The sequence below is a fragment of the Pyrgilauda ruficollis genome, unplaced genomic scaffold (genome assembly GCF_017590135.1).
Source record: "Pyrgilauda ruficollis isolate IOZ18807 unplaced genomic scaffold, ASM1759013v1 scaffold113, whole genome shotgun sequence".
Taxonomy (NCBI): Eukaryota; Metazoa; Chordata; class Aves; order Passeriformes; family Passeridae; genus Pyrgilauda; species Pyrgilauda ruficollis.
In genome coordinates this window covers 1,504,829-1,531,025 of record NW_024509544.1, presented here as the reverse complement: position 1 = coordinate 1,531,025, position 26,197 = coordinate 1,504,829, and the positions used below count along the sequence as shown (strand labels likewise).

Here is a 26,197-nt window from a genome sequence, read left to right as displayed (position 1 = left end):
AGTTACCAGTGTGCAGTTACTAGTTTGGAATTTTACAGGGGTCAAAGGCTTATCACTCCTTCATTCTTGCACTGTGCAGGTTTTCCTTGTACTCCAGTTCCTAGAAGCAAACTGTTCCAGTGTCTAGAAGCAATCCCATGAAACAACAGTCCAGAACTACCCCCACCCAGCACTTCCAGCAAGGAGGAACAGCACAGCCACAAAGGTCAGGGACACCTGCACAATTTGCAGGATCGAGTGTTTGCTCAGAGCCACTCGCAGTGGGAGACCTGGAGGCAGATCCAGAGCCTTCAGTTCCAGAGGATGAGCAATTGAATGCTGCAGTTCTGCCACACCTGCACAGCCACCTGCACCTGGCAGGAGCTCAGCACACCAACCCACACCCCAGCAGCTCATGAACAGCCTGACCCCTGCACACCAGGAGAATCCTCATTCTGGGAGATGTCCCCAGAGCAGGGATGTCCCCAGAACAAGCCCAGCCAGCAGCCCCTCCTGGCTCCCCAGGGCCAGCACAGTGAGTGAATTTTCAAACAAGGTGGTTTTTGCACAGCTTTTAGGCCAAAGAACACCACTATTGCTCCTTTACAAGAAGCTCCCTCTAGGAATGATTTTGCTCCACACAGATTGGCTCAAGCTGCCCCGGCCTGTGATGGGTGGGCTGGAGGAGGATGCAGATCTGCCACAAAGCCAGGATTCTCCCGCTGTCCCAGCAGCTTGCACAGCACCTGAAGCCCTGGCCAAGGAGGTCCCAAGGGATCCTGAGAAGACTTGGACAGTCCAAAGCCATGGAGCTGCCCCTTCTGTTTTGGGACAGATGCTCCCAACACAGTGGATGGTGTCAGAAATGACTGAACTCCTCTGGTTAAAGAGGAACAGGAGGTTTCCAAGGGCAGGGGCCCTTCCCAGCCTGAGCCCCTCAGAGTAAGCAAGAACAACACCAAAATTCCAACCATTCCTTTGAACCTCTGCCACCCAAACCCAGAGTTTGTTCCTGCACCCAAAGCACGACCCTGAGGTGAAGGGAAATGGCTCCACGTGCTGTGGTTGTGTTTGACCCTGCCAGGAGATCCAGAACAGGCACTGGCAGCTCCAGCCACGAGGGCACTGCCATGGGCAGAGCACCCAGCCCTGCTGGGGTGGCACTGAACAGCTCCTGAGCCCAGAGCCCTTCAGAGGGCACAGGAACCTCCCCGGGCTCCAGCACTGATTCTCAGCCCCCCAGGGGACACCAAACGTGTCCTAAGGGGCACAGGGGGAAGTTCTCACACAAGCTCCTCAGTTCTGAGCAGCAGCAGCACCAACCAGAGCCGTGGGACACTCACAGTTTCTGGAGAGGTTAAAATGAATCCCCAAACTCCACTCATCTCTCAGTTCCATTCGCTCTGCAAGCACAGGGTGAGCATTTTCTGATGAAGGAGGTCTAAGAACACTCTAAAAGATCAGATTTCCACCCACACCCATGAACAGCTACTTGAAAAAGCAATAAAATAAACATTCACATCTGCTTATTTAATAGCATTATTAACAACCCAGTGCATTTGTCATTTTTTTTCCAGAACCCTTGAACAAGCGCCATTAGATTTAAAATCTTAAACATTCTTTAAAAGTACTTTAATTCACAGAAATCTTTGTTTCTAATATACAGTAGATGGTTACTTTTTAAAATCCATTCTCTTTTCATATAATCTCAGTATCTGACTATACAATAACTTTCTATCTATAGCATCTTCGTGTTTTCCAGTCCAGCTCGCCTGTGCTTTAGGAATATAAAACAAAAAAATAATAAAGTTCTATCCACAATTTTACTAAGGTCATTTCCATAGTTCTCATGTAAAGCTTCTCCTGGAAAGTGCAGTATACACATGTAATGATACAACACACGTAAGCAATACTTTTATTAGTAAGTGTAGGTTTTAAAAGAAGAGTAATGTAGAGACACAACCGATGGGAGCTCTATGTACAGAATTTGTTAAACTAAGTGTTGGGCTGGGGAGGAGATGGAGAGAGGAGAGGAGGAGTCACAAACTTGGGGTTCTTCCCAGCGAGGTCAGCACAGACATTCAGTCGCTCGCACTTTCGCACGTGGGAACTGCACTGGTACTAATACAGCTACAAACACAAACACGGGGAGCAGGAAGCTGGGGAGAATTCCACTACAGAGGAAGAGTCCTTCTGCTCAGAGAGGGCTTTCAAACACGAGATAGAAATTCCAGGCTTCGTGGTAAGCCAAGGAGAACGAGCTGAGCGGATCCAGCTACGGACAAACCAAGCGAGAGGGGGAAGGAAAAGGGAGAACCCATCGAGTTGTAGCAGCACTGATTTCAAACCACCTGAACCCAGGGCATGCGTGGTCACAGAGACTGGGGTGGAGAAAGGCCCACAGGAATCTTTGTCTACTGAAACAATGGCTCCATACTGAACTGGGGTGCACTATAGCAGTTACAAGAGAAAATGGAGAACCCAGAACAGATACCAGATGCTTGACTAAAACCAGGATTAAAAATAGACAAACAGCCGTAGGACAATTTGTTTCATACACCATTTACAGTAGGTTGAGGGGATTTTCTTTTTTTTCCAGTCAAACACAGAAAAGAAGTCACAGAAAATACATCTGCTGCTGCCCTTTTCACCCCAAAAAAGGTCAGTGAAACACTAGTCACAGCCATACTCACATGGATTTGGTTCAAAACCTTGTCACGCTTCACTTAGGGTCATTTCTGCAGCTTTAACAATCTGGTTTTTTTCTTTTTCCTTTTCTCTGTTTTCCCTCCCCCAGGAAGTGCAGTTTGTTTCCAGCAGGATTGTCAAACAGCAAACCATGATCTGGGGGCAGCTGGAAAACTCTTCACGTGCACCATCACCAGAGTATGGCCGGGAGGAACTCGGGGCTTCCTCCTCCTCTGAAGCAATTCAGAGCCACCAGCTCTCCTACCCCGTGTCCTGCAGCTGAGGGATGTCCCTGCCACTGTCCCCTGGCCCCTGCTCCTGCCCAGCCCTGGGGGAACAGAACCAGAAGCAGAAGCAGAGCCCAAACAAAAAAGCAAAGGTGGGGCCGCGCTGCTCACGCCCTGCCCCGGGGACAGGAGGTGGGGCAGGGTCCCAGAGCAGCCCCAGCTCCCTGAGCAGGGCCAGGGGGGTCTGCAGGGTGCTCCCCTGGACACAGCCATGGGACAGGGCAGAGGGAACCCCCAGGGCTCTACCAGCCTGAGAGAGGCCAGGCTGCCTGGAGAACTGAGCCAGAACCTTCCCCAGGGCACAGCAAGACAGGGAGAGAGGTGGGTGACAGTCTCCTGTTGGCAAATTTTTTCTCTTAATTAAAGGAGAAAAAAGAAAAACAAAAAGAAACAAAAAAGCCCCAAAGAAGCACAAGGAAGGAAACTCTTCTGGCAAGGAAACCGGAGGTGTGGGTACAGAAACTGCATCTGCTACTGTGTCACTGCTACAGGTCTATGAGCTGATCCACCAGCAGCAGAGACCTGGCTATGTTGGGAAGACTGGACTCAGAGCTTCCACTGTTGTTTCTAGAATGCCCACCTGAAAGCGTGAGAGATAGGAGTTCAGTATTGAGCAGGACACACACACGCACGACAGTTTCAGAAGTTCAAGATCAAGAAAGAAAGAAAGAAAAACAAAAAGTCAAAGCAAAACAGAATTTGTTCAAGCTCTTCTTGTTATTTGTATCATCACTACAGCAATGAATCCCCTGCTTGCTGCTCACCCTCTCCCCCCAAACCAAAGCAGCACAGCAAATCCCTACAAACCCATTCTTTGCAACCCTGTCCTTGCTAAGGGATCTCTAAAACAAATTCAAGGACTCCCACAGCCCAGAGAAAGGACAGGTCAGAATTTTGAATCTTGAAATCTCTTTTAGGAGAACCTTTGGGTGCTCTCAGCTGCTTCCAGGAGAACTGGGCTATCATGGGACTGGGACACTAAAGGAGAGACCCACAGAATGGATTGGGCTGGAAAGGACCTTAAAGTCCACCTGGTTCCAGCCCCCAAGGGGGCTTATCTTGGCCCAGCCTTGGGAGAAATCCCTGACTTCCAGAGGAGTTTGTAATGCCTGAACTGCTCCTAATGAGTGTCAGCCTCTGAAAGCCAAGCCTAGTGCAGAGCAGGGCTCAGGACATTCCTGCTCAGACCAAAAATGGGAGTGAGGGAAGCCAAAGGATTCTGTGACCACACTGGAGAAGAAAAAAAAAAAAAAAAGGCAAAAAAGCCTTAAAAAAAGTCCTGGATTTGTCTTTACACCTCCCCAAGTACATCAAAGCTGCAATCACAAAATCCTTGCAGTGGGGACTGATCCTTCCCTGGCCAGGAGTGAAGCCCTGCCTGCTGCTGTCCCTGGAGAGCTGAAAACCACAGCTGAGCTGCTGTAAACCCAGCAGTGCCCTGGCTCCTGCTGGCAGAGATCTCCCCAGGAGGATCTGGGGCCAGGATAATGAAATGAGCAGCTGCCCCCTCACTGTCCTACAGGCTCAGCCTGCCCAGAGCTCCTCAAGGAGGTGGGACAGGGAGCAGACTTCTAGTATTTCACAGATTGGAACCAGCCACATGTGCTGCAGCACCACTGCCCCAGAACTAATTTATATATCCATTGTTTGCCTTTTTTCTTTCCCTTTTTCACTCCCACATCCTGGCTTACCTTGTGAATTTTTGGATATCAACACTGGAATTGGGTCAAACTCATCTTCTGTCACTTTTTCAGAGCCCTCAGGAGCATCAAAGCCTGATATCAGGTTAGTATCTTCTGCAGCATAGGAGAGAAATAAGGGTAAAGAAGCAAAGACAGCAGAGAGGCTGGTTAGAATTGCCAGGAAGTGTTAGAACATCTTAATGTTTTCAGAGACAGCACTTAGCAGCAGGAGTTTTTATTTAAAAGGTGAAATGAAGTTGGTAAGTCTGGGCAGGAAAGAAGAGAGGCAATGAAATACAGAAGTGGAGGGGATCAAACCAAACCAAGCAAGACCCAGAACAAAACCTGACCAGTCTGAAGGCTCAGCTGGACAGCTGGAGCTGTGGCAGAGGCCTGGGTAAGCTCCCAAGGACTGAAGGTGTTCTTGGTCATGAGCATGGTGTGAGAGCTCAGGCTGCCTCTCTGGCTCTCATGCACAGGGAGAGGAAAAGGGCTGGGGGAAAAAAACAAACCACAGAAGAAATTCCAGTCATCGACATGAGACAAACCCCTGAGCTTTCACCCACAGCAGTAAAACAAGAAGGGCAGCATGAAGTCAGATTTCCAGGGAGTTTACCTGCCTGCAGAGTGCTGGGAGAGGTTTTCTAGAGGCCCCTAGGGCAGTTCTGGGAGATAATTCCACTGATTTCAAACCACATCAGCTGCAGTTCAACACGGGGGAGAGGCACTCTCAACCATCTCCAGAGATGAGATGATTTATCCACCTCATCAGGCAATTATGTATTTTCAGAGTCTCTCACACTCCCTGGCCATCACTACTTGTTCCTTCAGATGCCTCAAATACCCTCCCAAATCTGCTCCTCAGCTCCTGTATGAAATGTTTCTGAAAGCCCAGCAAGGACACATCAACCCAACAGTTTCCATGAACAGAACATTCCTGTCTGACTCCTGCTGGGAATAAAAGATTTTCCTCTAAAGCTGACCAAGACTGAACAGGTTTGGGGAGAGGTGAGGCAAGAAAGCACTGGTGGAACTGCTCTGGGGGATCAGACCCAGGGAAAACAACCCCAAAATGCTGTAGGAGAGCAGTGCAAGTGTCACACACACACAGGTCCATCTGAACAGGAACTGTCACTGCCACCTCTCTGTCCCCAGTTATTTATTTGTGCCTCTTCCACCACCCTGGGAGCTCCTACAAGGTTCCCACTGCCATGGCATTTCTGCAAGGGTCCCATTGCCATGGCATTTCTGCAAGGGTCCCACTGCCATGGCATTTCTGCCCCCAGCTGCAGAGGCTGCTGCAGGAGCAGTGGCCAGCCCTGAGGACAGGGACAGGCTGGCCAATGTCACACAGCCCCTCAGTGACTTGTGCCCCACCAAGCAGAAACATCCTGAGTTCTGCAAATGCAGGTTCAGGGACCCTGAAGGCTCAGTACCAATTTCAGGGCCAGCAAAGGACAAGGAAAGGCTGCAGTGGCAGGGCTGAAAGATCAGCCTCAGAGCACAGATCCCACTGATAAAAGGTCACAGCAGGGCTGCCTTTCCATGATCCCACTGATAAAGGGTCAGAGCAGGGCTGCCTTTCCATGATCCCACTGATAAAGGGTCACAGCAGGGCTGCCTTTCCATGATCCCACTGATAAGAGCAGGGCTGCCTTTCCATGATCCCACTGATAAGAGCAGGGCTGCCTTTCCATGATCCCACTGATAAGAGCAGGGCTGCCTTTCCAGCCCTCCTGGTCCCACTGGGCCAGGAGACTGCAGCTCCACAGGCTGATGACACCCAAGGACAGCAGCATCTGTCCCAGGGGAGTTTTAGATCATCACCAGCACCAGGACTGGATAAACTAAGCCAAAAATAAAGAGTGAGTCTGATGTTTAGTTATAACCACACCCAGAGCTAAAAGTGAGGTTTGAAAAGAAGCCATCAATGAGTTCTGGAAGATTTCAGCACCTTGTCCCAACCCCTGGTACCAGAGTCTCACCTTCCCATCCCAGAGGGAACAGCAGGACAGCCCTGGCAGGGCCATGCAGTAAATTCATTTTCTCATTCAGCCACAGCAGCACACCTGGGCTTTGCTGTGCCCCAGGATGGAGCAGTAAGTGCTCCACACACACTGCAGTGCAAAGTGAAGTGGCACAGGGGTGGATCACAGCCCTGAGCAATTAGAATGACTGCCTGTTTAACCCAAAAGCTCTGTGGAAAGCACAAACTCATTCTGAAATGCCATCAAGTGTAAAAATTGATTCCAGGCTGTTTTTGCAGCAATTCCTCCGAGGCCAGAGCATTTCTGTTGCTATAGGGACACTCACCAAGTGAGCAAAGCACCCCCCAGCTCTGAGGGGCACCAGGAATCAGCTCTGCTGCTCTGGGCCTCTCTTTCAGGGCAATAAACAGCCCAGGAGCCCTGCCCCCCCCCTCAGGCTCCCATTCACAGCTGGACTCAAGAACTTCTCCTGATAAGGACAATGTTCTCTGGGGCTGGAAGAGCTCATCTGCCTGGGATGCTAACTGCAACAAACCACAGAAAATTCCTTTTGCTCCAAAACCTTGTGACAGATGATTATCAGGCTCCCTTCTGGAATTAATAATGCACAAAAACCACCAGTTTCAAATGCCACGTGGAAAAAGCAAACCCAGGATGCATTCAGTGAGGAAGGTCTGCACGCAGAGCCCACCCTTCCTGCCTGATCCCACCCCATGGAAAACAACTCCACTTTGGACAAACTCTGTCTTTACACTCAAGCTGAATAATTGGGGTTTTTTTCCTCCCTCAGTACATCAGTGCACATTCCAAGTTTGAGCAGCTTGGGAAGAAAACAGAGCAGTGGCTTGGGGACAATAAAACACCAGAACAGGTCAGAGCACGTGTGTCTGTAAAGCAGGGCTCAGAGCAAGAGGGCCAGTTTACCTTTGTGAGGCTGAGCTGTGAAAGCTACAGGAGCAAACTCATCCACGAGGTCAGCAGCAGGGTTAGAGAGCAGAGAACAGTCAAGCAGAGAGTCTTCCCCAGTGAGAGAGTCTGGATCCAGGTGAGCATCCCAGGGTGGCATTGGACAGGACACAAACAGTGTTAAGCTCTCGTTGTCACATCCCCCTCACCCACAGGCAGGGGGGGAGCACAGCTCTGGGGCAAAGCCAGCACAAAAACTGCTCTTCCCTGAGATGGAGGAGATCCCACTGCTCTCAGGGAGGGCACAGAGCCCCAGCACCTCCAGCAGGGCTTTCTGTCCCTCTGAAGCTGAGCAAAGAACCCCACAGAGCCAGGTGAAGGGCAGAGAGAGGAGCTGCAAGGCCAGGGCACTCCCAGCAGACACCTCTGAGAAGAGCTCGAGTCCACTTGCTGTGGGAAGTGGCCCAACCAAGGCTGCGGGAGCAGAAAGGGCCAGGAGCTGCTTTGTGCCCCCCTGGGACATTCAGGGACTGCTCCTGAGCTCTGAACCACTCCATGGAGCAATGCAGCAGCACCTGCAGCTCTGGGAGGGTGGGCTCAGGGAGCACTACCACAGACCCACAGAACCTCCTGAGTGGGAAGGACACACAAGGATCAGAGCCCAGCTCCTGGCCCTGCACAGACACCCCAAAACCCCACCCTGGCCATCCCTGGGAGCTGTGGCCAAAGGCTCCTGCAGCTCTGGCAGCCTCGTGCCCATTTCCCTTAGGGAAAGAACCTTCTCCAGCCCCCCCGAGGAGAGCAGAAGCCCCAGAGCAGCCCCTGAGGGAGCAGCCAGAGCTCCCTGAGCCCCCAGCCCCAGCGCCTGACCAACCTGTCCTGGTGGAGGCCACGGACTCGCTGTGGGACACGAGGCGCTGGGCCAGAGGGGCCTCCAGCCCCGGGATCAGGCTCTCCACAGCCACAGCAGCTTTGCCTTTCCACGGGGCACACCAGAAGCCAGAGGTTAGTTTGCAAGGAAAAGCAGAAGGAAACTGAGGCAGGAGTTGTCTGAATCTTTTACTGACGCTGTAGTGAGTGTCAGCTCGAGGGTTTGGTTGGTTTTGAACTCTGGTTTCAGCTTTTGTTCGTTTTGATTTGTACAAGCCCAAATTTGAAACAGCCAGAGAATGGAACAGCAGGTTGGTAACACCTGCCCTGCAGCTGAACAGGAAGGAAATATCCACGAGATCCTTGTCCAGCAAAAGGAAAGCAGTGACCACTGGAGTCCCCTTGCATTCAGCGTAACTGATCATTAAAATTCAGACAACTGCCAGAAACTGCCAAGGTAGAGGGAGTTTTAATATGACAAGGAGTGATGTCCTTCCTTTCTGTCAGAGGCACAGGGCACACCCAGCAGGCCCCACCCCACAGCAGCACAACCTGCAGCCTGCACTCACTGTGTGCAGAGCACCTGGCAGTAAATCACAATTCTGCAGCACCCAGAGCCCTGACCTGCCTGGAGCCTGCTGCAGCCCACCTTCATCCCCAGCACTCCCCAGCTCCTCATCCTCCCCTGCCTCCTCATCCTGCTGAGGCCACGGTGTCTGCCTGGGCCAGACACCAACTCTGGACCACAAATAAAGGTATTTTCACCATCCTCTTCAATCAGCAATTACCTTTCTCCTCCCAAGAGAACACCCAAGGCCCAGCAGTGCCACTGGCAGAGCAGAGCAGAGCAGCCACCAACTCCCCCTGCTCAGTGCCCACCCCATGGGGAAAAGGCAGCTCAGCCTCAGCACCACCCAGGGGCTGCTCTGGGAGCCAGGGGAGCATGCAGGGGGCACGGGGGGCACGGGGGGCAGTTACCATTGGCAGTGTCTGCCGTGCTGCCGAAGGGGTCAGCCAGAGGCAGCAGCTCGGGGAGCAGCAGAGCAGGCTCGGGAGATTTGAGGCCCTCAATCAGTTTTTCTGGGGCAAGCAGGAAAAGGAGGAAAGGAGGCAACAGAGAGAAAAGCAGAAGAAAGAAGAAGACACCATTAATGAGGAGCTCAGCTCAGGGCTGTGCTGTGTGAGAGCCCCAGGGCAGCACCTGCAGCACGGGTGGGAAATGGCTCCAGCACAGAACCCTGAGTGCCCCGGGCTGCACAGGAGCTGCCAGAGCTCAGCCACCCCTGCCATGCCAGGGACACCTCCCAGAGCCTTGGGCACTGCCAGGGATCCAGGGGCAGCCACAGCTGCTCAGTGCCAGGGCCTCACCTGCTTCACTGCAGAAATTCTCTCTTGAAGCTAAACCCACCTCCATCCCCTGCCCCATCACAACAGGCCCTGCCATGAAGTTTGTCCCCCAGCATCACTCAGGGCCATCAGAAGAGCCACCCAAGAGAGGTGAGGACATCCTCACCCACCCAGGGAGCCACTGCAGAACAGCCCACAGCTCTGCCACTGCCAGAGGTTTTACAGATCTATTTTTATATATATGCAGATATAAGCACACAGATTCTGGGAACAACCATGGTGCTCTCCCCACGGGTTCATTTTCCCTCCTGCCCCAGGGCACAGCTGGTTTTATGCACAGCTTTAGGCTCTCAGTGGTTCTTTGCCTGATTTTGTCTCTTGTCCCACGAGATCTCCTCTCCTGCCTCCTTCAGGGCTGGTGCTGACCTGCCAGTCCTGCTCCAGCAGCCACTGCACCCCTCAGTGCACGGTTTAAAGGAACTTTTTCCCCCTTTCAGTGAGGCTGAGGAGTCCAACACAAACAAGAAGGAGTCAGGATGAACGGGGAAGGAGATGAGTGCCTCAAACCCAACAAACAAACCCAGATCGTTCCTGTGCAGACACGTCAACAAGCCCCAGGATGAACAAGGTTAAGAAGAGGTGACCCCTCACAGAGGTATTTCACCTCCTACAGCTCCTGAAGGCTCTCAGGGTGGGTCTCCATCAATTCCAGCTGGGCAGTGAGTGTTTTACCCAGTCCCTGTGCTCCCACTTGAAGCTGCTGCCTCTGGAGACCTCCTCCTCCTCAGTCAGCCTGTGCAAAACCTGCCAGCTGCTTTCCAGCTCAGGGAGGTGAGGCTGGCCCAGCTCAGGGTGAGCTGGCTGCTGCTGTTTCAGTTTCTCTTGGGTTTTCTGCTCTGCCCCACTGCAGCCAGGGCAGGTCTGCTGGGGCTGGGCAGCAGCCAGGGAGACCATGGCCAGCTTTTAGAAAGGGTCTGAGCTTAAAAGCACAGAGGGGGATTAAAAAGTGCCCTCCCAGCCCCTTGCTGAGGTAGAACCAGCCACACACTGCAGCCTTTAAGATTTGTCAAGTTCTCTGTTCCTCACAGTAAGAAATTACTGATTGTTTCCTGTCAGAGCAAGGAAAACAGCTGCAGAAGGAGCAGAGCAAGAGCCTGCAGCTGATGGGTCTTGGAGCATCCCCAAGAGGCTGATGGTGGCTCCAGAGCCTGAAAACCAAACCACTTCCTCCAGGAATGAAAGCAAGAGCCTCTCCTCTGCTTTGCACCAGCACAAGGAGGAGGTGCAGCCACTGAATTAACTCTGGGTTTGTACCTTGGGACGAGCAAAGAGGCCAAACCCCATCATGCACTGGCTGAGAAGCACAGCTCTGGGCAATCCAGTGACAGTGCTGCCCTTTCCTCCAGACCCCTCTTCCCACACATGCACACACCTGATGGAGTTCACAGTCAGCCAGTTTGCTCAGACTTTGAGCAAATTGACTTTCAACACCACTGCCAGAGATTCTGCTGCCATGCTGTTTTTACTGCTGGCCACACACCCCTTCAGCCACAAATACTCAGAAAGCATTTTAGGAAACACCAGAGTTAGGGAAAAACACCAATCGAGGTAATATCAATCATATCAATATCAAAAATATCAATCAAGAGATGAGAGAGGCAAAGGGGCTTGGGGGTTAGAGCAGGCTATTAGAAAGAACAGGGACTCCTGAAAACTTGCAAGTTAAAAGAGAGCAGAGGGCAGAGCTGTGTGCCAAGGTGAGGACACAGTGCCCAGCAGGCACGTGGCCAAGGCAGGAGGGGCACACACAGGGCTGGTACTCACTGCAGGGCTGGCACCCACTGCAGGGCTGCCCTGGACAGCACTCACAGCTCAGCAGAGCACACAGCAGAGTCCTTTCCTCCGGGGGCCAGCTGGGAGAGAGAGACACGGCGCTGAAAATCCTGCAGGGACATCACCAGCCGGGCAGGGATCTGGCACACGCACAGCTGGGCAGGGATCTGGCACAGCTGGGCAGGGATCCCTCACTGAGGAGGGGTTCTGCCTACTGACTGATGAAGGTTTAGCAGGTTATAACAGCCCTGCATGGTGTTCAGTGCATGGTGCTCCCTGCATTAGGCCAGGGAAGGCACTGCACTCCCATTTATAAACTCTCCATTAATAAATTTATAAATTTATCAATGGGATTTACTCCACAATCCTGTTTATTCCCACTGCCCTGCTGAAATGGGATTGGTTCTCACACAACAGGAGCAGGAAGAGAAGGGGAATAAATGGAATCAGGACTCTGCAAACACCACAGGGGTAACACTCAACAGTTGTGGATGTGGCAGCCTGCTCAGAGAGGGAAAGCTAGAAAAGCTTTCCCAGAACTGGCCTGGGAGACTTTAGGGAGCTGGAGATAAACAATGAGAGCCAATTATGATAAACAACCTGTAGGTGTTGTTTCTCTAATATCTGTTTTCTTGTTACTCTCAGAAAATTGTTTAAAAATTGGTGTCTTGTTAATTCTTCAATCAGGTGAAATGAATTGATGAAATGACCAATCATCTGTTAATTCTTCAATCAGAAATGAACTGATTAAATGACCAATCAGGCCCACCTGTCTCAGACCAGTGTTTAAAAGAAGTGGCTCAGTAAAGACTGAGGCACTTGGGCCACTCAGCCTCTGATGATTCAGTGGCATTTCTTTTTAAACAGTGACAAACAGTGGCTCCTGAAGACAGCAAAACCAAGCAATTTCAGTTCCACGTTCAAGACCTCAAATATTTGTAAAATAGTAAATTCTCCCCCTTAAGATCAAACTGAAAGCCAGACTGGATGCTCTTTACACTCATTTATCTGGGATTCTCATGGTCTGCTGGCTTTGTTGCTTTAAATCATCACACCTCCAGCTTGTCCTCTCAGTAAATACAGCAATAAATCCATCAGGTTCCCACATGAGCAGTTGCCCTTTTGCATCTTCCCAACTCAAGATGTGAACTCAGCTCATTAGTGCACACCCACAGCTGCTGTGCATGCCTAATTGTGCATGTGCAATTACTTTATCTCAATGTGTCATCTTGGTGCAAATAAATCCTCAGCAGCAATCCAGTTGTTTATTACAGCTGTGACAAACACCCAGGCATAGCTGGGCACCCAGTTATCTGCTCAGAATTTATGGGCCTGCAGTAGAGTTATGGTGATTAAAAACATCTCATCCAGTGTTTTGTTCCCCCCAAAAAAAATAAAATATCCTCCTACATCAGCCAGAGTGACCCACAGAGAGTTCCCCTGACCAACCCCAGGATTAGTCAGTGGTGAAGCCTGAAATAAGCTCATTAAGAACAACTTGGCTCATTTTCCTGCACATACACAAGGAAATATGTTTTCAACATGAATATTTAATTCTCCCTTATTTTAACAGATGTTTTGCCATATTTTCACATCCCTCTTGCCAGCTCCTCTTCCTAGTTACAATTCCATTAAGAACTGCAGCCCTTACACAGGGGAGGAGGAGGAGGAGGAGGGACACACTGACACCACCCACTGCACCTGGGCTCTGCAAGGTCCTGAAGGCCCTCAGGTGATGCCACCTGCTCCTCCAGGTGCCAGGGGGGGGAGGTTTGAGCTGAGCTTTACCCAGGTGAAAACCTGAGCTCAACTCCAGAAGTTTGATCTTTTCTGCTGAATTTACAAGCAGACAAACCCCCTCAGTTTCAAAGCTACTGCTCTGTAGCCCTAGTCCTTGGAAATATTCATGAGCTTCTGGCCTCAGGTTTCACTTTAAAACAAACAAACACAGGAAATTGTCTTTTTTGGGTGCTCCAAAGCATCAGTGACCCAGAGCCTGGGCTAAGGACAAGGATGGAGTTGTGCTCTGGGGCTCACTGGTGTGGGACCTGTCACACACCTTCACAGAGGGCTGAGAGAGGATAAAAACATCCCCATATTCCAAATCCCACCGATTTGCAAATAAGCTCCTAAGCACTTACATAATCTGTGCTAAAAAGTGTTGGCTGCTGCAGTCAGAAATGTGCACAGAAAAGGCTTAGAAGCAGCACTGCAAAGTAAGTGAAATAGCACCAACTGTACTGGAAAATCTTGCCAAATCAGAAAAGGTCACATGTAACTTGTGCTTCACAAGATGCTCAGATTTGCAACAGACTTTGGAAGCCAAAGAAACACTGACTCTTAGAGGAAAGAAAGATTAACAATAATAAAACCTACAATTTCAAGGTTGGAAGCCATTTCAAAACAGCTTAAATCAGAACAGGTAATTAATCACCTGGGGGTTATTCCTCATAGAATCCTGGAATGGTGTGTGTTGGGAGGGACCTTAAAGCCCATTCCACCCCACCCCTGCCATGGCAGGGACACCTCCCACTGTCCCAGGTGCTCCCAGCCCTGTCCAGCCTGGCCTTGGGCACTGACAGGGATCCAGGGGCAGCCACAGCTGCTCTGGGAATTCCATCCCAGCCCCTCCCCATCCTGCCAGGGAACAATTCCCAATTCCCAATCTCCCATCCAGCCCTGCCCTCTGGCAGTGGGAGCCATTCCCTGTGTCTGTCCCTCCATCCCTTGTCCCCAGCTCTCCTGGAGCCTCCTCTGCTGCAGACTGAACAACCCCAGCTCTCTCAGCTTTCCCTCCTAGGAGAGGTGCTCCAGCCCTCCCATCACTTTTGGTTTTGAGTGCTGAGCTTCCAAAGACACCCACCCACATTTGTGGCATTAGGAACAAGGAGATCACCCCATGAAAACCATCCCCAGTGCCAGTGAGCCCAGCAGAGCCTGGCAGTGCCCAGGATTTCAGGTGTGCCTGAACAGAAGCAGAGGATTCAGAGGCCAAAACAAAGGCCAGGACTCTGCCCCCCTCCTCCCCCCAGCTCAGGTTACCTGGGGTGTCAGATAACGGGAGAGGAATGAAAGGATCAGGCACAGTCAGAAGAGGAGGGCTAGAGTCCAAACTCAGAATGTCTTTCGTTTTTTCAGCTGGTAGAGAAGAGGAAAGGAAAAGAAAAGAAAAGGCAGAGTGAACAGAGAAAAGGAGGAAGCACAGAACAAAACCCCAGCACAGGCACAGCCCCAGCTGTGGCCTGACACAACCACACACAGGCACATTCTGACCAAGTGTGCTACTAAAAAGGATAAAAACCCAAATAAAATGACTGCCACCATGCAGCTCTCCAACACAATTTGACCCACAGATCTCAGAACATTCCCTGGCAGGGAGGAACTGTTATCTACCTTCACAGCAGCACAAAAGGTGAAAGGTTTCACAAAGGACACACAGTCTGCAATAAAATCTGCAGCACTTTGCACCAGCCAGGCTGGGACAGGTTCCTGTCTCTCAGAAAGAAAGAGAAGGGCTGGAAGTGCCCAGCCCCAAGACACCTTCCTGTGCCAAGCCCCAGGACTGGGAAGTCAAGGGGCACATTTTGAAGACAGACACTGCAGGAACTGACCAGGGTACAGCAACCACAGAGCCCAGGGCACACAGATGCACCTCAGGCTTTGCAGAAGGTGCTTTACAGCTCAACGTGGAGCTGCTGCTGCTCAGCATCATCCACAAAGGCTGATGGAACACCAGAAACTGCTCACAGCTGGACAAACCCAGAAAGCAGCTCCCCAGGAGCACTCCTGTGCCAGGGACTTCAACTCCTTAATTCTCTGGTAAGAACCAACACACCAGGCTCAGTTATAAGCTTTCCTAAATCTCCTTTTATAAATAGAAATAAGCACAAATGGATTTGTCACTCTTTGCCCCACAAAGGCTTCTTCAGCCTCTTCCCAGACTCCTCTCACCAAGAGTTGTTTTGTTTCTGTGGGGAGGCATCAGCCAGGAGCATTTGTCACCAGGGGGAGGATCCCTGGCTTCTGGAGCTGCTGGAAGCAGCTCTGCACCTCTGTGCTTGGCAGGTCTGAGCTGCCCCAGTGAGAACTGAGGCTGAAGGAGCAGAAATGAGCACTCACCAAGGGTCTTTGGCACAGAAGGGGCTGCTCACAGCAAAACCTTGGGACACAAGGACCAGAGGAGAACCAGACAAGGTCCCACAGGCAGAGAAACTCCTCAGACCAGCCAAGGTGGAGCCACACAGCCCAGCCAGTGCAGAAATTACTGCCTTCATCACTTTACATGTCAATTATGAGACTGTGCTCTCCTCCAAGGACTTTCCCTGCTGCCCTCCTCACTCTGCAGCAGAGATGTTACCCTTGTTCCTCTGTCCTCCAAACAGAGCAGCAGGTCTGACCAGCACCTCCCAGCCAGCTCCCCCACTGCACATGGCAGGTTTTACTCCTTGTTAGGAGCTCCATGGAACTTCCACACACTAAGAAGCTTCCTTGGGAACTCAGGGCTCAGTTTCTTCCCTCACCACAAGCCCCACCTCTGCCTCCCCACACTGTCCTGCCTCTGCCACCCACCTTATGACATTCCCTCCTCTCCTGAAGTGCCAACCCTATTCCCTGCAGCTCTCAGTGCCCACACACTCTGTTTGTACCAGTTTTCCTTCCCTTTCAAAGAGGTTCTGGCCAGGAGCTGCCCCCTCCCATGCTGTCCATGCTCCCAGACTCACCTGGCCCAGCAGGGAAGGAGGAGCCACCAAAGGCATCTGCTGGGGCTGTGGGGGCTGCGGGCTGGAAACCTGGCATCAGGTTCTCTGTGGAGCTGCCTGCCTTTTCTGGAGCTTTCCCTGGAAAGCAGACCCAGAGTTAGGGGGAAACCTCTATTCTGAAACTTCTGTTCTATTCTGAAAGTAGGCTGCTCATCTGTATTTTCAGGCCAGTGTTCCACTAAGTGACTCAAGGCCCTTGCTGCAAATCCCAACTTGCAGATGAAGCAGGGTTTAAACTGCAGCTTCCACAGGCACTTGAGTACCAGTCAAAGCAGCTGGCACCTCTGCCTTGGAGGCACCACTGAACTGCAAACAGAAAGAACCTGGAAGGATTTAGCCAGAGGATTGTAATAATCCAGGGCACCTGAGCAGTCCCTGCCCAAAAGCATCCCCAGCCCATGGCACCCTCCCTTTCCAGAGCAGGCAGGTGTTAGAGCACCCTGGGCACCTACCATCCCCCAGCTTTGCAAAGTCCTTGTTCAGCAGCTCCTCAGCTGTCAGCTTGGAGAAGTTGTCATCATCAAAGGGGTTCCACGTGGACACGTCAGGGGGGTTGTAGACATTCTGCTGTGAGGTCCTTGGCGAGCCCGAGGGCGTGGTGGAAGCAGATCTGGATGGGATCACCCCAAACAAGAGCCATTAACCACCCATCTGAACACCCTGGCCAGCACTATCAGCTGGTCCCAACCACTACACTCTAATGACTTCCCAATTAAAACATGCAGTGTAAATTACTGCAGTCCCGTGCTCAGAAGCCTGGGAGCACTGAGGCTGAGCAGTCACAGCTCAGGGGTTAAAACCAACAGTCAAAAGGCTTCTTGCCTGTAGACACTGTAAAAGTGACCTAGCAAGTACTCCTAGGGAATCAGAGCTCCATTAAGATCTCCAAAACCATCAAGTCCAACCTTCAGGAAGCGCTGGTGTCAAGCAGTGAGAACAAAGTGCACAGCAGGGCTGTGGCTGAAATGCCACTGCCTTTTGTGAGCCACAGAAGACCCTGGTCACCCAAAGCTTTTTGGGAGCTCAGACAATTCATCAGGACTTTGGGGCAAATTTTCCAGTACTTCTTGCCAAGCCCTAAACTGAGGTCTTGAAGGCAAAGACTCACTCAGAGTTTTGTGCCTACCTTCATTCAGAGCTTTGCACCACCACCTCCCAGAGCCTGACCCAGCCTTCACTCCACACAGGGCCCTGGGACTCCTTGGACTTGCTGAGGCTGGCCCCAAAGCCCTGGGCACCTACTTGGAGTTTTGAGGCTGACCAAGAGCTGACCCCCCCCCAGGCCCTGGCACCTACTCAGACTTACTGAGGCTGACCCCCAGGCCTTGGGCACCTACTCAGACATGCTGAGGCTGAACCCCAGACCCTGGCACCTACTCAGACATGCTGAGGCTGACCCCCAGGCCCTGGCACCTACTCAAGACTTGCTGAGGCTGACCCCCAGGCCCTGGCACCTACTCAGACATGCTGAGCCTGACCCCCAGGCCCTGGCACCTACTCAGACATGTTGAGACTGACCCCCAGGCCCTGGCACCTACTCAGACTTGCTGAGGCTGACCCCCAGGCCCTGGCACGTACTTGGACTTGTTGAGGCTGGCCTCAGCAGCCGCAGCCTGCAGCAGCTGGGTGGATTTGCTGGCGGGCACGCCGAACACGGCGCTGTGGGTGACGTCGCTGAGGATGCGGCGGTGCCCCGCGCGCTGCGCCTTGGGCGAGGACGGCGGCGTCAGGGAGCCCAGCTTCTGCCCCTGAGCCTGCTGCTGCTCCCTCTGAGCCTGCACCTGTGCCTGCCAGGGGAGGAAAGGACAGTGAGCTCGCTTAGAATGGCGGCCACGGGGAGAAAACAGAGGAGAAAACAGCACCCAGCATGCCAGTCATGGACTGGGGGAGAAAACAGCACCCAGCGTGCCAGTCATGGACTGGGGATGGTCTGGAGGGGAAAAACCAGACAAACAAAGGGATTTGCAGCTCTGCAGTGTTTCAGGATTACTGAAATGGCACAGGCAGAGAGTCTCTCCCCTTTCTGTGGTGCAGCTCTGGAGGTAAAACCTCCACTAGGACTTGGCAAAGGCTGGCTGGGCTCAGATCTGCTCAGGGGCAGAGAGGCTGAGATCCAGAGCAGAGGTGGAAAGACTCAGATCAGCACTCAGGAGCTGGCAGAGGAGCATTTGTACCCAAGTCCCAGTGCCCCAAGGTCTCACCCCCTGCTCCTGTGGCTGTGCTGGCGGTGCTGTGCTGGGCTGGGCCTGGGGCTGCTGCTTCTGCTGAGCTGCTGCTGCTGCTGTGGTCTTCTGCTGCATAGCTGCCTGCTGGGCCAGCAGCTGCTGCTGCTGCTGCTGCTGCTGGTAGTAGTTCTGCATCAGCTGCTGCTGCTGTGCAGGCGCTCCTTGCTGCATCACTGGGAACTGGGAAACAATTGCTGGTTGGAGGTGTGGAGGACCTAGACCAAATCCTGCTGGAGGACTGGGGACACACAGGAAATGCCTAAAAGCTGCACCCATTCCCCCCAAAAGAGCAGGAACATGCCATAAACATAAAGCTGCAGCCCTGCAGACACAGCTGTGATGAACCCGGCGCACACACCCACCTGCTGTGCCTGCATCATCTGCTGCTGCTGCTGCTGCTGGAAGTAGGCAGCCTGCTGCTGCTGTTGCTGCTGCTGCTGCTGCAGGAGCTGCTGCTTCAGGAAAAGCTGCTGCTGCTGATGCTGAGGAGTGGCCTGGGGCTGTGTCGAGGGGACCTGGGGCTGTGCCTGGGGCGCTGCTGCCGGCTTGGCCTGGGGCTGGGCTGGAGGCTGCTGGGGGGCTGCTTTTGGCTGGGGGGTGCTGGCAGGGAGCGAGGGCTGGGCACTGCCCAGGGCAGCCGGGCCTGCAACTGGACAAGAAGCCAAAGGCAGCGTTAGGTCACTGCCCGAGGCACACGGGGAGCAGGGAGCACGGGGACACGTCGCTCACCCTGTGGCTGAATGGCTGCCTGGGCTGTGGCTCTCTTCCTGGGTGTCAGGGCTGGCTGGATGGGCAGAATCCCAGGGTTGGGCTGGGTCTGTCCTGCTTTAGGTCTCTGCCGGGGTGCTATGGAGGTTTCTGTCGTGGGGATGGGGTCTGTGAGCCTGGTAAGGAAGGAGGAGAAGGAAGGGCAGTGAGCACAGCCTGTGAGCTGGGCAGCTGGTGCACGGAACACACAGCAGGGACAAACACTCACCCACACCTCAGCTGGGTGTGACTGACAAAGGTGAAACACTCATGGGCACCCAGGCACAGTAAAGCCTCCTGCATGCATTCACAACAATTAATCCAACACTGTCGTTCTGACTTCTCTGCCAGCCGTGGCATCTTCTGCTGGTGGACAGCTGGGACTTGTCAAAACCACTCAACTTACATCCAACTATTTCCTACAACATATTGCTTGAAACCACTCAGACTTCTGAATGAGCACATGAAGGACACAAATCAGCTCATGAGCAGCTGGTACCTTTGGGCAGAGTTGTCTAAACTGCCATCTTTAGATGCACTTTAACTTTGGTACATCCACCCCAGAATCAGGTCACTGAACTCTCCTGATCTCTGCCCAATGTTTATTGAGCTCCAAAAATGCACAGCAAGAGAGAGGAGCAGCCATGCCCCCAGCCTTCTGTGGTTTGGAGATACCAAAATGATAACTAATGAACCTGATATCAGACTGTTTCTGAGGCAGGGACAGTAACTGTGCTCAGTCACCACTTGGCTACTGAAGGAAGCAGCTAAATCCACCTGTGCTAATAACAGCAGAGACAACAGGCAACAAAAGAGGGAGTAAAAAGCAGGTGGGGTTACCTGGCCTTTGGTTGACTCTTCTTTGCAGCAGCTTCACTTGCTTTAACTGGGTCTGGGAGTTTAGCAGGGATTGGAGAGTTCTGCAGATGCCAAAAATGCCAAATTTGGTATTTTGAGGGCAGAAAACAGAGTCAGAAATAATGTGCAAAAACATCACAATAAAACTGGGAGATCTGGGGATTTCCAAAGCAATTACTCCTCATGTGGACACATAACAAACACCACAAGGTTCATGTCATGGGGAGACAGGAGTTTGGGGGAGTCTTTACAAGGGAAGAAAAGAGGGCTCAGCTTTTTGATCACTGAACATGGAATATGAACACAAAGCTCCACAGCACAAATTTTTAAAAGACATGTTATTTTTAAAAGACAACCAGGGGACAGTAGTGACAAAATTCATTAATGATGCTATAAAAACACAGGCATAATAGAACCCAAACTACCTCTTATTCATAAAGACCATAATTAAGCACCTGAACACGGGGAAAAACCCCTAAGTTTCTATTTATGTAGAAACAACAAAATAAAATGTCTGTCAGTGTCCATAACAACATAAGAAAATAATTGTCAACTCTATTTTTCATCTGAAGTCTCTGCAGACACACCAAGAAGGGGCAGATGGTTGTGTAAGGTCTGATGCAGCTCAAATGCCAAGTCCCAGAACTGCTGTGCTCAAACCCAAGTGCAGGCCAAATTACACATTCTATGATGAGTGTGCCTGGAAATCAAATTGGTTTCCCAAGCATGGCCTAATTTTCCATGTTCACATGCACAAGATCTCTTGGTTGGCCTCACACTGGTGACTGGGTGAGGAGGTAAATCAGGGACAAACAGAACGAGAAACCCTGGTTTGTGACCCAAAAAAATCCAAACCAAACTGTCCCATTAGGAACAAACAAGATCCTCCTAATCAGAGGAGTGGGGCACAACCAACAGGACAGAGGGAAATGCTCAGTATTCATCAGCTGCCCCCCAGCCCCTCCCAGAGCCCCCTCAGGCACCCCCCTGCTCACCTGCACATTCTGCACTGGGCACTCCTTCTTGGCCAGTTTGAAAGCAAAGTAGGAGACCTGATAAATGTCAGGTCTCTTATCAGGGTCTGGCTCCAGCATGTACCCTTGAAGAGATGGAGGTGCAGAGATCAGAGCAGCAGGACACACAGACAGGGCAGAACATCCTGATAGAGCACAGGACTTTTCTGTGCTGAGGGTGGGGAACCCTGGCAGTGCCCAAGGCCAGGCTGGAGCACCTGGGACAGTGGGAGGTGTCCCTGTCATGGCAGGGGTGGCTCTGGGTGGGCTTTAAGGTCCCTCCAACCCAACCAACTCCACATTTGGTACAACCAGGTGTTAACAGAGTCCTGCCTCCTTCAAAGCAGTGCAGGCTGAGCTGGGCTGTGGGCTCAGCTGGGAACAGGGCAGGACAGCCAGCATGGACCAGGACAGATCTTCCACCAGAGCTGGGACCTGCAGCTGCTACCCAAGCCTCTGGGGCAGGGAGGGAAATGCTGCCTGGCCAGGGAACAGCACTGGGTGGGACTGGGCACTTCAGGTGAAGCACAGGAAAAGGGTTCATCCAGCCCTGGTGTGCCAGCAGGGCAGAGACAGGGCAGCCACAGACACCACTGCAGACAGCCCACATCAGCAAAGAAAATACCAGCCTGCTCTGCAAACACATCCAACTCTGTGTGAGTCAAGACTGTGGCTAGGAAAAGAAAAAAAATCAAAAGCTGTGCTGGAAACAAGAGAGCTGCCCCAGCTTTGCCAAGAGTAGTGCATTGTACACTTAATTACACATTCACTCTAGTCAGTGGGATATTTATAAATCATTTCAGTTCTGTTTCCCAGTTTACAGGAGATGAATTCTTATCACTAGCCTAAGTCACTGTGGTCTTTTCAGTTCCTTATCCAAACAGATTTATTACAGCAGAAATACGTTTCTGCATAAACAGGCTGATTGTGCAAGCTCCTGCAGGACTCACACCAAACTGCTGTGTGTGCTCCTGCCCTTCCACAGAGCTCCACAGCCTGGCCAGACAGCAATCTCTGTCATGATCACTCCAGGAGTGATCTCCTAACCGGCCCAAGATCACTTTAACCACCTCAGTGTGCAGGGAAGCTTCTGGAAGGGAGAGGAACTCCTGGCTGAGCTGCAGGAGCAGAGCTGCAGACACTCACGGATGAGGCAGTGCATGTCCTGGGAGTGCCTCGAGTTGTCTGGGATGGTGAAGTTGCCATCACAAATGGCCACCTGGCTCTCCCCAAAGGGCAAGGTGAAGTAGCACAGCTTGTACAGCAAACAGCCCAGGGCCTGCAGAGAGAGAACAGGGCAGGGATTCACCACGCAGGGCACGGCAGGGTCCTGGCTCCTGCTGAGGTCAGGCCTGCCCCAGCACCCTGTGAGGGAGCTGGGACAGCACAGCTCCAGGGGAAGATGAACATGCAGAGCTCTCCCTCATCACTCTGATCTGGGGGATTGCTCATCATCACACGACCCTGCGTGTCACTGAACCCTTTCTGCCACACACCGTGAGGAAAGAGCAAAGCAACAGCACAAATAAATGGCAACCATCATCATTAATACATCCATTCTGACAAAGAGAAACCCAAACTGTTTCCAGGATTAAGTCCAAACAACCTTTCAACTGCTATAAATAAATGCCAGGGAAGTACAGCTCATTCTGCAGGCTGCCAGGTTCTGCCACACTTCCCTCTACTGCCACGCTGCTTTTGGCACCAAGAGCCACCACCTCTTGCAAAAGAAAACAGTTTTTGCACAAAGGGCTAATTATGAAACACTCCCACCACCTCAGAGCTGGGAGCAGGAAACATTTCCTAATCCTAAGAAACTCACCATCAGCTCATCTCTTTTGTCACAGGATTTCACAATGAAACTGCACTCTGCCTTAAAACAGCCCTGGTAAGGTTTCAGGGAAAGGGAGTTTCCAGCAGGACAAGCACTGCAACAGGCCTGGCAGCTGAGGCCCCACCACCATACACTGCTCTGGACATGCTCCAAGTGTCACTGGAACACAACTCCTGCCACGCCAGGAGGAGCAGAGCCTTTGGATCTCCCCTTTCCACACTAGCACAGGAAGGAGTGCAAATCCTGGTTCTCCTCTGGCTGCCTTTGGGGCCCTTCCCACTGTCCAGTGGGTCCTTTCCCACTGGCACAGCTGTGACCTCCAGGCCAGGGACCCTTCCCAGTGCAGGGTGACCCCACAGACCCCTGGTTCAACCTGCTCTCACAGGAGCTGCTCACTGAGAGGGACTTTCAGCAATGTCATACCAGCAATTCTCCCTCTTGTAGATGCAGAACTATTGAACATCGATCAAAACTCTCTTTTTCTGCTTCTACCATGTTACCTCCTAGCTCAGGGCTCCAAAAAACACAAAACATGCTCCCAGCTGGCATTTTAAACACTTTTAAACATGTGCTGAACTGCCACTCCAAACAGCACAGACTCTTTTCCACCTCTGTCCCACCCAAAGGAGACCAGGTGAGCCAGGAATGGATTCCACCACAGCTGGATTTTGCTCCCACCATGAAAAAAGAGCATGGCAGGATTGCCCTGATCACCAGAAACAGTGCAGAAGTTTGGCCTTTGGCCAGTTTGACAACTGAGCCCTGTGTTACACAGGATGGGCACACTGCTGCTGCTGGGGCAGGGCCATTTTCTCAGATTTCTACTCAATTCTGACCAGAACTTTGATTCCACATACCAACAACCCAGCCCAGGCACAACGTGCCACAACACCCTGAATTTTCTGGTTTAACTCTTATGATACAAAATCAGGTTTGCCCCATTCAGCCCTGGAGTTTCACCCATCTGTAAACTGAAAGCACACAGGAGGAGCACACGGGTCTGCTGCACCAGCCTCCCTGCTCAGCAGGAGCTCATCAGAGGAGTTCTGCACCCAAAAACTGTCCAGGCTCCCAGAAAATCAGGCCAACCTTGTTTCCATGCCATGGCAGTGAAAAGATGCCCAGGGGATTGCATACATACCCAAATGTCTGCTTTTGTGGTGATGAGTTTGCCACTGTACAGGTTCACCATCTCTGGTGCTCTGTAGGACAACGTCGTGTACCTGCAGGGGAAGGTGGATCAGGGACTTCAAAAGGGGACAGCAGGCATGTCACATTCCCAAAGAATTCCAAATTCATTCTTTCCCTAGTCATTCTAAGGAAAGGGATGCTAAAGGTATCTATTGGAAAAATGTTCTAACAGCATCACCTGCTACACACCTCAAACAGTAAAACACCCCTCAAACTGCCCTGGGAAGCCAAAATAGCAACCACAATCCTCTCTAAAGCACAGAATTCACCACAAAATGTGCAGTCATTTTAAGAACAGAAACATTCAAGGATTCAAAGCATTAACAAGGTCAGTAATCAAATGTCCTCTGCAATGCCCTCACTGCAGGGCTGTGGCCAACTGTATTACAGAGATGGTAACTGGATATGCGGCTCCTGAAAAGTAGATTTCCACACCAGGAGTCCTGCTCAGAGCCACTGTGGCAAGGGATGGGTCACTGTGTACCTCAAAGCACAGTGAGAAACTGCCTCATCTTAACAGATCACAACAAACAGAAAAGCTGGAAACTGCTCCACAGATGATGAGGCTCTTGTGATAAGATTTCCTGCCAGCAGGTCTGTCACTGCTGCCTGCTGCTTACCCTGATCACAGGAAAGCATTGCCAAAGGCAAAGGTTTTGTAGGCTTAAGTGTACAAGTAGGGCACTCCAAGGGGACTGCAAGGCTGGATTAGGAGCCTGAAAACTCCAAACAAGCCTAGGAAATCCAGGCAGGTGTAGCTGAATCCCAACAAAAAGAGGCATCTGTAGCCATTCCTGACTGTTCTAACAGGAGTGGCCAGTCTGCAGGATGTTGTTAGAACTAAAGCAAGGCCAAGGACCTGGAGTGTGCTCCACCCCTGACCCAGGGCTCACTGAGCTGTAGGTGAGCCCCAAGGGGCACCAGAGATGCTGCCAGGACAGCTGGCAGTGTGTGGGGCAGGAGGAGGAGCTGGACTGAACCCCTCCAGGAGCTGGAATTTCCTGGGATCAGCCCCAGTCAGTGCCCAGATCCGTGGGGAAGGGAGCTCAGCCAGGATGGGACTGTGCCAGCCCAGCCTGGAGCTCAGAGAAGCCCAGACAGATGAAGGACAGACAGCCTGACCCTGCACAGGACAGAACAGGTCACTGCCTCACCGAGGTGGGGCTGCTGCTCTGCATTAATCTCAGGTCCAAAGCAATTACATCAAGCTCAATTTATTGTTTCACCTTCCCCAGGGCACTCATTCACCTGCAGCAGACACTGCCATGCAGCACAGCCAATCTGCTGCAACAGGCTGAGCAAAATCAACCCCAGCTCAAGAGAAAATTACCCTTCAAACACAAATACAGCTGAGCTGGAAAGGCAAAGCACACTCACTTCTTGATCTCCTCCTCGACTGCATTCACCCCCTCGGTTTGAGGGTTCTGGAATTTGTTGGTAGCACTCCCAAAGTCACACAGGACGTAGTGGCCACGGTCATGCAGCAGGATGTTTTCAACCTGGGAGCATCACAGACAGACACAGAATCACTCAGACAAGAAAATATTCAGGGTTTGGTTTTTGGTTTTTTTTTTTCAGATGAGTCAAGGTTTTAAGTGCCTGAAGACATATCAGACATATCTGACACTAAAGCCTAAAAGTGACAGCAGAGAAAACAGGCATCAAGACTGTCACATCTCCTAAAATAGACATCAAATAATGGAAGCACAGCTGTAACTCTGCCTTCCATCCTGCCACCCCTCCCTTCTCCTCCTGCAAGCACATTTCCTTGCCTCTTGTAAGACTTCAGTGCCTTTGGAGCTCAATGTTCCTGAGCTACTGTGGCCCTGGTCTGCCATCTGAATTGGGGACAGGAAATCCAAGCTGTCCCAGCTTTACAGAAGGCTGTAACTCCTCACAGTCTATGGGAGAGGCAAACAAATAACACACACACTTCTATACTTATAAAATTAAAACACATCTCCAGGTCTTTGCCTGCATCTTACCTGT

General features: G+C 51.7%; 1 protein-coding gene across 15 annotated transcripts in view; it reads right to left on the bottom strand.

The window, feature by feature from the left end:
• Nucleotides 1-26,197, bottom strand: part of AAK1 (AP2 associated kinase 1) — a 57,633-nt gene that overhangs the window by 3,991 nt on the left and 27,445 nt on the right. Inside the window, exons 6-22 of one of the 15 annotated variants that reach the window (XR_005956073.1) lie at nucleotides 25,586-25,707; nucleotides 24,159-24,240; nucleotides 22,330-22,462; nucleotides 21,166-21,269; nucleotides 20,153-20,232; nucleotides 19,295-19,449; nucleotides 18,928-19,214; nucleotides 18,542-18,745; nucleotides 17,919-18,127; nucleotides 16,793-16,950; nucleotides 16,302-16,418; nucleotides 14,623-14,718; nucleotides 9,379-9,480; nucleotides 8,405-8,506; nucleotides 7,549-7,659; nucleotides 4,982-5,129; nucleotides 1,489-3,534 (exon numbers count right to left, since the gene is read on the bottom strand). Coding sequence is in view for 11 of the 15 variants with exons in the window: in XM_041478860.1 (XP_041334794.1) it covers nucleotides 3,440-3,534; nucleotides 4,646-4,750; nucleotides 7,549-7,659; nucleotides 8,405-8,506; nucleotides 9,379-9,480; nucleotides 14,623-14,718; nucleotides 16,302-16,418; nucleotides 16,793-16,950; nucleotides 17,919-18,127; nucleotides 18,542-18,745; nucleotides 18,928-19,214; nucleotides 19,295-19,449; nucleotides 20,153-20,232; nucleotides 21,166-21,269; nucleotides 22,330-22,462; nucleotides 24,159-24,240; nucleotides 25,586-25,707 (2,262 nt within the window). In the remaining 4 variants the exon portion in view is untranslated. Of the gene's footprint in view, nucleotides 1-1,488; nucleotides 3,535-4,645; nucleotides 4,751-4,981; nucleotides 5,130-7,548; nucleotides 7,660-8,404; nucleotides 8,507-9,378; nucleotides 9,481-11,571; nucleotides 11,661-14,622; nucleotides 14,719-16,301; nucleotides 16,419-16,792; nucleotides 16,951-17,918; nucleotides 18,128-18,541; nucleotides 18,746-18,927; nucleotides 19,215-19,294; nucleotides 19,450-20,152; nucleotides 20,233-21,165; nucleotides 21,270-22,329; nucleotides 22,463-24,158; nucleotides 24,241-25,585; nucleotides 25,708-26,197 lie in introns of those variants that run through there. The other 14 variants (XM_041478860.1, XR_005956074.1, XM_041478794.1 and 11 more) reach the window with 14 other exon arrangements.